Raw genomic sequence first — 11405 nt, 5'->3', positions numbered from 1 at the left:
TAAGTACCTCATACTTATAACCTTTGAGACTGTTCATGACCAGTGTCAGATCAGTGCAGTATAATGTACAGTACCATTCATAGAATAGAGTTCATAAATGTAAATGTGTGTGATCACCTCGGACTGTGTGTGTGTGTGTGTGTGTGTGTCAGGTAAAGGTCAGTATGAAAACACACATAATCACATTTGTTGTCATTGCAAAATGGCAACAGCTGAGAAAAAAAAAATGATCACAGCGCGGTGACAGAGAAGACCAGCAGAACACATCAACAACTGACTTGACAACATGTTTGTTCCTGTGGCTGTTAATCTGTGCATGTGTGTGTGTGTGTGTGTGTGTGTGTGTACTGCAGGAATGCAGCCGGTGCTGTACTCAGTAAGAGAAGCTCTGGAAGGTAACCCACACTGGGTGAGGACTGGAACTGAAATTTGTTATTACAGGTATGATTGAAAATATAATAAATCAAATATATAAATAAAAAAACCCCATCAGTTTTAGACTTTATACAGTTATATTTTTTTATGAGTTCAGACTGAAACTTGTCCACAAGAGCCCTGCATATTTGTGGTTTGCATTAATGTTTAGTGACAACATTTAGTCTTTCCTTATTTCTTTTCTTATTCCATAAGGCAGAACTTTTTGTTCTTACAATGTATCCAGAATTTCACTTATCACGAATAGTTTCAGCTTAAACCTCCCTCAGACATGCAAATCAAGCCCTCCGTATGACCGGCCCTGGTCTTGGAACAGTCTTCAGTCCACACTCAAACTTGAAATCCTTCAAACGTAGGGTAAAGGAAGCAGTTACTGCTAGCTGCAGATGCTTTAATAATTCATAAATTAAGTTATGTTCTTCAGTTCTACTCTAAATATTTGTTCCTATTGTTGTCTAATGTTATTTGTTGTTGTAAACAAGGCTGTCCAGTTGCATGTACAGTACATCGCTTGTTGTTCGACCTTGTCTCACTTGTATAAGAGATTTCAGTCTTAATGGGAAACTTCTTAGTGAAATAAATGTTACATGAATAAAGAAAGGTGTGCTAAATGATATTGATTCACCGACACAGACCCATACAAGACAGTACAACAAGGTTTGAGTGAGAAGTGATGTCTGAGACCAAATGCTCCACTACTGAGAGCTCAGTTGGAGACCACATGGACCTTCTATACATAACTCCCATTATGTTGTCTTTCCTCTATGCTCCTCCCCCCTGAAGAAACCACTATTGTCCTGCTCAGGACAGAAGTAGAGCGACCTTTTATACTCTGACGTTCACCATCACCTTCAAACACAATGAGGACGTGTGCTACCTGGCCTACCATTATCCCTACACATACTCTGCTCTGAAGGTACTGACCCGATCTTTCCACCCATCGACCCTGTCCGTCACTCTGTCTTTCTGTCATTAAATCAAGCGTATGAATATAGAAGATGAAGATGCTTTCAAAGATATTCCACAATTAAATATGTTATTTTAAGTTTTATCTCTAACAGAAGGACTGTATTACTTATACAATGTAAGGACTGCTTCATAGTCCCATACAACTGAATTGTTGTGTATATAAACATATATGTATATATATATGTATATATATATATATATATATATATATATATATATATATATATATATATATATATATACATGTATAGAATTAACATCAATAAAATGCAACTGAATAAAACTACAGAGCCTAAAATGACATGAGGCCTACTTTAAAGCATGGAAATGCACTTTAAATATTATTGAAATGCATTTAATATAATATTGTTATTATTATTGTTATTACTACTAATTATTTAAATGTGAACATGTTGGCTCTTGAATACTTCTGTCATACCGTGTATGTACTTGTCATGCAGCATTTTTATTACATTTTTTTTGGCCTCAACACATCTGTACGGATTTATTTTTACAGATTTAGAATTTATGACAGTTTTAAATTTCCTAGTGACCCTTTAGAAGTCAGTCTTTAGGTTGGAAACAACTTAGTATTCTGTCTATAAAGCAGTTAAACAATTTTTGTTTTGAAAATGTGTTGAGGAAAGAGCCAAGATTTTGTCAGCAGGCTCAGCATTCAGACTGGCCAGTCCAGTAGTGCCCTCTGCTGGAGTTGAAGTAGATTGCAAGCACGTTTCTAAAAAGAGCTCCAAACATCAATTCTTCCCACTAAAAGGAGAAGAGTTACAATGACGTTTGGGTACAAATGATGCCTGGTGGCTGCAGACAGATGGGCATGATGGCAGATGCATAGAATCATTAAAAATGGTAGACCAGTGCGTCCACACTGAAACTGACTGAAACTGCCAAGAAAAAAACAACAACAAATAAATGGAGAAAAATCAAATCAAAAATAATTTCAAGAGTAGTTAATAGTAGTATCCTTCTCTTATGTCACTTTGTTCAGCTTAGAATGTTAAACCTCATAATAAAACTGGACATTGGACATTTATTCTCAAGAAAAAGGTCATATTGTTCATTATGTTAATGTTATCTTAAAGTACGTAGTTGGGTAAAGCTTTATGTTAACTACACATAATGTAATTTCTACTACATGTCCTAGTTTTCGGTCGTAATTATGTATAGTGCACAAATTATAACTCATAAATGTATTTTTTTCCCCACCCAACAGGCTCATTTGAAGGTGCTGCAGAAATCCGTGGATCCTTCCAAGGTGTTCTTCCGGCAGCAGAGTCTTTGCAACACGTTAGCTGGAAACCTGTGTCCACTGGTCACCATCACTGCCTGTCCTGCCAGCAGAGCCTGGAAAGACATGCACCAGCTACGTGAGTTATGCTCGCTCTCTGTCTATGTGTGTGTGTGTGTGTGTATTTGTTCCCTTGACCGCATATCCACATTAGCACGACAGTAATAACATTATTTCTTGCTACTGTAGCCGCTGTTACTTCCCAGACATTGTCTGTATGACATTTCATCTCACCGTTGTACACTACAACAAAAAAAGCATTATTATTATTACTATTATTAGCAGTTTTGTGATGGATTGTCCTACTCAAGTAGTTTTTCTCATTTGCAGTGTGTTCCTTAAATGAATGGATATGAAAAACCAACTGGCCGCTTACAAAGTAAATGCTGTCTTTATATTGTAATGTGTATCATTTTATTGAAAATGACCCTTGTTTTTCTTATATCAGCTTCATTTTGCATACACAGTGCAATTGGTTCTCGTAGGAATATTTTGTGACACTCCATTCATAGCTCCAGTACATTGTGCCATTTTTCTATGTAAATCATGTGATCATTTGGAATGATGTGACGGAAAGTTGGTCTTAAATATGAGCGACAGTGCAGTACCTGCTTCACACTGTGCTCAAATGTAATCACTGAAACTTAGAAATGAGCCCTGCATCATATTCTAATTATCACTCATTACCTCTGGTAACTGACATAATTAGCCAGCTGTAACCATCGCTGATAGACCTAATAGAGTGTTGTGATGGGTTTGGAGGACACTATCAGCACAGCTTCGATGAAAGACCCGATCAGTATAATTGAATGATGACGGGCAGTCAGAGAGCACAGGAAATGTAAACAACTCCCAGATTACAATACACTGACTGACAGTATTCTTGAGTCTATATTTCCACTTCTCATGTTTTGTCAGAGGGGAGACAGATCAGTGAGTAAACGTTGTTCTATTTATTGTTTTGGAGAGAATAACGTACTTCCTTTGTGTCGCGCACAGAATTTAACCACTAATCTAACCTAAGGTAAATCAAGTCATCTGAGAGAAAAAAAGAAACTGGCCTCTATATATATATAGCGTTGGAAAAGTCTGGCCGGGGGTGCCTCTAACGGCTGTTCCACTCAGCAGCTGTACATACTTTACACTTCAGCACAGCAGAGAGGTTGCTATTCCAATACTGACAACAGCCACCTATGCTGTAGAGCCACCTGGAAAATAGAAAGGGAGTCAGCCAATAAACGCAGCAACATGTCGGTACTTCATATCAAGTAGTTGGCGGAAGCATTTCTACCACAAAGGGGCGTACGATGATCTGACAGACTTTTAATATCATACAATGCTGAGGAGTTGATTTGGTGTTAAATATCGAGTACTGGCAGGAGCACAGCAATCTGCAAGTCACATCCAGACAGCGACACACACACACACATGATCAGGGACCAAAGGAGGACATGCAAACACAGCAGGGAAGAGGGAAGTGGGAAAACAATCAGGCAACAAGAGGATGAGTTCCTAATCCTCACTGCAAAATCTCTGCAAACAATAACATGTTACCGAGCACAAAATGGGTAACAATTCTCCTCATGTGATACCGTATTAGGCAAATGGAAGAGTCGCATTTGTCTCCCTGCAGGTAATCGCCCCTGTATCATGCTGACGGCCCGTGTCCATCCTGGTGAGTCCAATGCCAGCTGGGTGATGAAGGGCACCCTGGAGTTTCTGTGCAGCAGTGATGTGGTGGCCCAGAGTCTGAGGGAGGCTTTTGTCTTCAAGATAATCCCCATGCTCAACCCAGACGGAGTCATCAATGGCACGTAAGTGTGGAGCATTCCTCGACTTAGTGCGACAAGCAAATATTGCAACAACAATAGATGGATGTATAACCAGCAGTACATAAATATGTGTCGTCTTTCACTGAGTTTCGGGAAATTTGGTTCATAATCGGGATACATTTAAGTGGAAACCAGGCTCGTGTTGGTTCTTAGGGTTAACCGTATTCACCTCAATCTGAGTAACCACACATGTTCTCAGCTGGAATTGAGTCCAACTCCAACATAAGACCACATTCAGAGAAATGTGTTTAAATATGCAATATTTACAATCACAAACACAGTTGGTGTTTGGTCGATTTCCTGTTTATTCTCCCGGGTCTCTTGCTGTCACGTCACACACACATTACCTGCACATGAACATGAGCACTCACAGCACAAACGCCTCTCCTCTGCCGCGTGTTTCCGCAGGAATCGCTGTGATCTCAACTGTGAGGATCTGAATCGTCAGTGGCGTAAACCGGACCCTGTCCTCAGTCCAACCATCTACCACGCCAAAGGCTTCCTGTATTACCTCAGCAGTGTGGGGCGGACTCCACTGGTGAGATTACGCACATACTGTTTGTTGAATGAAGACTTTGTGCACGACTCCATGATCTGAGTTTAAGTACAGATCCTGCTTCAGTACAAGTGAACGATGTTCATGTTTTAATAATTAACATTGAACTTTAGAATGATTCCTTAAAGGAATACTTCACTGATTTGCATTTAGCTTTGTATTACTAGAATAGGGGTCATATTTTTGAAAAATTGTACTTCCCAACCTCAGTTTCCCCTGAGTCGAGAAATATCTTCATTCTTTTTCTCTGTTACGTGCCCACCAGTGACTCTTGGTCCAAGGCTTTAATATTTTTTGGAATATTAAAGGAATTGTATTGCAATTTTATTCAGTCGGGTTTCAATATTCATCTTTGCCCTATAGATGCCACTAAATCCTACACACAAAGGAGTAGCAGAAGAAAGTGAATGGATTTATTATTATTATTATTATTATTATTATTATTTTCAATATTCTTTTAGGTTTTCTGCGACTACCACGGTCACTCCAGAAAGAAAAACATGTTTCTGTACGGCTGCAGTGTGAAGGAGACTCTCTGGCAGTCTGGATCTGCAGTTGACACGTTGAGGTTTAAAGAGGACCCAGGATATAGAGTAAGTCACAAGACACACACACACACACACACACACACACGGCCAAGCCACTCAGGGCCTTATCTGTATCTGTATCTGTCAGATGAGCCTGCCCGCGTCACGTCTGCCTGATAATGTGACTGACGTGTCTCACCATCTTTCAGTCTGGAGAGACCTCAGACGACTATTGGTCGGGCTTTGCTGTCAGTCGTGAAAAGTGCAGGAAGTGCAAATATGGAAACGAAGCGGGTTTTAAGCTTAAACGCCAGTGTGACGTCATCGCGACTAAAGGTTGGAGAGACTGGGCGTTTGATCTTCACACTGAAGAGGAGAATCCTGATAATACTGACAATCACCAGCTGGGTTGGACCTGGACACTGACTCTGGAGTGGAGCAGGGTCGCAGTAGTGTAATGACAAAAATAACTTTGCAGCAAAGACATGATTGGCTGAGCGCTGATCGGGGACATCTGATTGGATTACTGGAATCACCCACAGTTAGCTCATTAAGTGGAAAGAGGAAGAGAGGGAATATAAATGAATTAGTATGTAAATGCTTTTTCCTGATTGAAGTTAAGCTGTATTTCATTGTGGCACGCACAAAGATGACTAAAAGGATTCAAATTTCTGGCGATGCCTTTGATTGAAAGACATTTATTCGATTGCGATTAAGAGGCCGATGATTTACTGGTGAATGTACATGTGTTCAACTGGCGTTAAGAAAGTCCTATAACCAAATACACATATTCTATCTGAACAAATATAGCCGTGTTTTCACCCTGGCAAAAAAGACAAAGACACTAAACAGGGATTTAAATAGGATCACAGCACAAATGACTGAACATTTAAAATGTATTTATTTTAGTCAAATGTGAATGTTGCATCATTTTCTTTTTACCTAATCATGGATAAAGGGACTCTGCATATGACTGCTTTTAGTCATAATGATTTCTTTCTTTCTTTCTAGACCATTCCAAAGACACTGGATCGTATTGCACCAGCCTTTTCTTTCAACAGCTGCAGTTATTTGGTAATAACAACTATACACATACAGATGACACACTCATCTAAATTATTATTTGTCTTCATCATCCATCATCATAACAAGATGTTAATGTTATCGCTTTTTTCCATGGGTTACATGTTCTTATTATACTCATTATTATACATCCATTATTCTTCCTTTTTTCTGGTGTTATTCATACTCATGTATATTAATTAATTAATAACCATGTCTGTGTTGAATGCATCAGGTGGAGAAGTCCCGCTCTGCCACAGCCAGGGTGGTCGTCTGGAGGGAGATGGGTGTGTTGAGAAGTTATACCATGGAGAGCACTTACAACGGTTGTGACCAGGGAATATACAAGGTGTGTGCATGTGAGATAGTGTGTATATATATATATATATATACACACATATATATATATATATATATATATATATATATATATATAAATAATCGAGATGGTGCATATGTTTACAGCTTCACCTCTGATTATAACAAATCTGTTGAAATGTGTGTTCATGTATGTGTATGTGTGTGTGTGTGTGTGTGCAGGGCCTGCAAACAGGAACCAGGGAGCTGCAGGAGTTGGGGTTGCATTTTTGCCACAGTCTGCTGTCTGTAACCAAAGACACGAGGACTCTTTTCATAAAGCCACTCTTGAACCACTTCGACCTGGGTCACAAAATCATGGACCACAACTCTCACAAGTAAGACTCCCCCTTGACCACACCCCTGACCAATGCAGTCCGCTCAAATTGCCACAAGAAAATGTGCAGATTTTGTGTCTAACATGTTTCCAAAGCGGAACGTTGACCTTTACAAAGGCAGAGCAGCCTGACCATCTTCTACGGGTCAGCTCTCCCAGGTCCAGCATGATACCATCATTTTAAAGCTTTATTAGTATTTTGATTTTTGGTACAATTATGTGTATGCTCTGTTGGTCATCTGTCCAGCGTTTTAATACACAAGTCTATGTGTTTTCAGTTGTACTCCCATCTCACTTTACGACTGCAATGTTTCAGCATTGTGTGAACTCCTGTGACAATGGTTGGAATGTAAGAGTTCATATTAAAAAGCTACACATTACAGTTCCTGTGCTGGTAAGCAGTAAAATCAGATGAAGTAATAATTAAAATAAAAAACAAAGTTGATTGAAAGTAGACGAGTAGACAAACTGGCTGGTGTTTCAGATGCAGCTGCTGAACAGCAACTTCCCCCCCGGGCATTAGCATTGGCAGTGTAGTGACAGCACACCGCAGACAAGCGGTCTTTATTCATTGCCATGCGTGCTGCTGTCATCAGCATTCCAGACATACACTCTTTTTCCTTTATGTCTCTCTCAGTTGAGCACATTCTCTCCCTCTCTCTCTGCTTTTCCGCTGCATCCCCTTCTCCTTCGCTTCTCTCTTTCTCCCCTCTCTGTGCTTCTGGATGTTGCTGCAACAGTAACATGAAGATCAGTGTGCCTGTCACATCCTCTCTGTCCCACTGGAGTGCTAATGTGTCTCTCCCTGCTCTCCCACACACTCCACTCACACAGCAGCCAGCATAGCGTGGCATATGTGTTCAATCAGATCAGCAGTTACTGGGTCTCGCTGGCAGCTGTCAATCACGGCGAGTGGAGATGAGCTCAAGGTCACGCGGGGTGCTAGGAAGGACAACTCTGTTAATCTCATTCAAACCTACGGAGGAGGGTAAAAGAAGGGTTATAATATGTAATAATATTGATATTTCTTCTCAAGTACCTTCACCAAGTTGGAAGTGAGAGTCAGATTTTGTTTTTTATTCATTTGAAGACCTTATGATGTTATGTTTTGGGGAGGATGCTACGAGAAAACCACCTGATGTCTCTTTTGTGCCTATCATGTTGACATTCCCTTCTGTAGGCATGTAAGCCATAGTTATCTAAGGTTTGCAGAAATATGCACACAGAATGCCTTTGCTGTTATTATGAAGGTTGCAACGAGAACAACGCTTACATGTTAACTCTCCTCCCTCTTTTCTCATACAGCTGTTTTGAAGATGACGAGCCTCCGTGTGTCGAGGAGATCGAGTACTCAACGGACTGTCCCAAACTGAAAGGCACAGATCTGGATTCGGATGTCAATAGCAACATGGCCCGTGCAGACGAAAAGGACGACGGCGACGGGGATGACGGGGGTCACAGTGGAGCAAAGCAGCGGCAAAGCAGCTGTGGTCAGCCCCAGCAGTCAAGCATGAAGGGCTGCATATTCCCTCACTCAGTCAGACAGGAGTCAGCTCAGAAGAGAAAGGGTGTGAGCATCATCAATGGACAAATCACAAGCTAAAGGGATATGTCTTAATATTTACCTGAGGTGCAAGTGTAGTCAGAGGCTGGGCATTGTTTTCATCTATCTGTGTGTGTGTGTCCAGATGATTAACATATATCTGACCGGTCAAAGGTCAAGATCAACAAAAATATACAAAATGCACTTTTTCAAACATATCTTCACAAATAACAAATAACACAAGGAGAGAGAGAGAGAGAGAGAAAATCCAGACCTTACATTGATCACAAAGTAATTCCCCATGAGTGAGTTCATGAATAAGAAAATGGTTCCATACCTATTTCAAAAATCCATTTTTTAAACTTGTCATGCAGACTTGTGTATATATATGTATATATATACATATATATATATATATATGCCTCTGTAGATAGTGAGTGGTGATAATAATTTAAAATTAAAACATTTTTTTAAAATTAAAAATTAAAAAACGCATGCAAACAGCTGATCTGTAGCTTATTCTTTACCAGTCATGTGTCTAAATTGTATCACTGTGAAAGGGCATCATTACAGAATGACAGTCTTTCACCTAGTGATAGAGCAACACAGCTAACAGAATACATAACTGAGGACAAACAAAGTGTTTCCACATATACTGTTGTCACAAACAAACTAGGACTTCTCATACGCACCGACAGCAACACTATTTTACTGTGGACTGAATTACAACCACACCACCTAAAAACAAGCATACTACATGTTACAATATTTTCCTTCAACCCAGTGAGAACGATCAATCTGATGAATTTATTTTTGAAGATCAATCTTTCCTGATCCTTAAAAAAAATATTGTCAAAATGAATGAATTAGTTCATGTGTGTGTATATATATATATTTATGTGTTGTTGTTTTTTTTTAGATGACTGTGTTTTATTTTTGTTTGCTCATTTCGACTCTTTGGTACGTGGGATAGTCAGTTTGTATTTAGCAGATCAAACTGCGTTGATTGTTGCTGTTGTGTCCTTTTGCTTGTAGGGATTTACAGGATTACTTGAAAACACATCAGCATTAGTTGTTGTTTGTAGAGACCTGTGTATAAAGTGTAGTCGCATTCAGGGGTGATGTTGCATATTGCACCCAACTCTACTGATTTCTGACTTCTGCAAACAAACATGGCAGCACAACACAAAACTGCTCCTGTGTGATATATAAAGGAAAACACAAATTCATGAAAACAAAAGACAATTTTAAATGAGATATTCAATTTCCGTTGTTCAATTGTTCTCCCGAGAATCCACACGCCACCTACAGTATGTTTACATTCAGTGCCAAAGCATGGCAAAAAAAGTGAGGTAGCGGACGTCAAGATGAAGCACACAGTTTTGATGTCGCTGCCCTGTTTTCTGCCAGCAATCATAGTTTATCTACATCCTTGACCTTTCTTAACTTGAAGAGGATGCGTCTTAATGTCCCCTACAGAGGGATAACAAGGCACGACTTGATGACATAAATGAAGAGCACCAGTAGCTGTTGAGATGGTTTTAAGTTGAATGTTTTTCATCAGTCCCATTGATTCCTCATGTTCCCTTTTATTCATTGAAACTATTCATTTGCATCTATTTTATATAGCTATGCCAACTTTTCCACCTCCTTCAACTTTAATAAAATATTTTTGACTTTTTTTTTCCCCCCCGTGCTTCCATTTAGATGCTTTTATATGAAAATTGAAAATGTGCTTGAAGCAGCCTGACGGAAACCCACCTTGGTGCCCACTGCAGTTTCAGAGGGAACAGAAATGATTTTTACCCTTCTGATATGTTGATTTATTTGCAGCCTCCGCAACAATAGCAACTCTATTCTCCACATATCTTCTGTTTTACAACAGTGCTCAGGGCGGATGTTGATACCAGGACAGATTCACACAGCCTTCAGTGAAGTGGTCTCCCACATGGCCGAGGGTGTAGCCTCTTTCACGTGCACATTAATATTCTCTTCATAATTAAATGCTCATTTGTGAGTTTGCACACAGAAACTCAATTCATCCGTTTAAGTAACTGTAATGTTGCAGCACAGCAGGGATCTATACAAGGCTCTCAATTCAACAAAGAAATTAAAAATGTATTAGGTGTCTTGTTTCAGTGCAGAGCTGGTCTCTTTTGTTTTTGTAACCACATACACCCAAAGATGAACTGGATCATATTTTGTCCCACTGGTGGTAGCTGCTAGGATAATACGACACTAATAAGACACTGTTTTCTTTTTTTTTTTCTTTAAAACATTTGAAGCAGATCTGACAACATTTATGAATAGTCCATTACAATAAAACATTAAAATGTATTTCCTGCTGCCAGTAGGCGGCGCTATGAGAATGCCTGAACATTGAAAAGTGGTTCAGGCCAGAACTCCTGTTAAAGCAAATGTCAAAATGTATAGATTTGAGTGAGGCAGAAACACTGAGAAAGCCCAACTTTATTCTTCTAC

General features: G+C 39.6%; 2 protein-coding genes across 5 annotated transcripts in view; one reads left to right on the top strand and one right to left on the bottom strand.

The window, feature by feature from the left end:
• The window catches only part of LOC122776387 (cytosolic carboxypeptidase 4), a 30519-nt gene extending 19914 nt beyond the window's left edge, over positions 1 to 10605 (top strand). Inside the window, exons 17-26 of the mRNA XM_044036900.1 lie at positions 354 to 441; positions 1219 to 1351; positions 2636 to 2789; positions 4344 to 4524; positions 4951 to 5080; positions 5560 to 5691; positions 6637 to 6699; positions 6923 to 7036; positions 7228 to 7382; positions 8687 to 10605. Of these exons, the coding sequence (XP_043892835.1) occupies positions 354 to 441; positions 1219 to 1351; positions 2636 to 2789; positions 4344 to 4524; positions 4951 to 5080; positions 5560 to 5691; positions 6637 to 6699; positions 6923 to 7036; positions 7228 to 7382; positions 8687 to 8984 (1448 nt within the window). The 3' untranslated portion in view covers positions 8985 to 10605. The remainder of the gene's footprint in view (positions 1 to 353; positions 442 to 1218; positions 1352 to 2635; positions 2790 to 4343; positions 4525 to 4950; positions 5081 to 5559; positions 5692 to 6636; positions 6700 to 6922; positions 7037 to 7227; positions 7383 to 8686) is intronic.
• LOC122776381 (receptor-type tyrosine-protein phosphatase zeta-like) overlaps positions 1 to 11405 on the bottom strand; it is a 940026-nt gene that overhangs the window by 330292 nt on the left and 598329 nt on the right. The window lies entirely within an intron of this gene.

Source organism: Solea senegalensis, linkage group LG10 (assembly GCF_019176455.1).
Source record: "Solea senegalensis isolate Sse05_10M linkage group LG10, IFAPA_SoseM_1, whole genome shotgun sequence".
Classification (NCBI taxonomy): Eukaryota; Metazoa; Chordata; class Actinopteri; order Pleuronectiformes; family Soleidae; genus Solea; species Solea senegalensis.
This window is presented reverse-complemented; position numbering and strand designations above follow the sequence as displayed.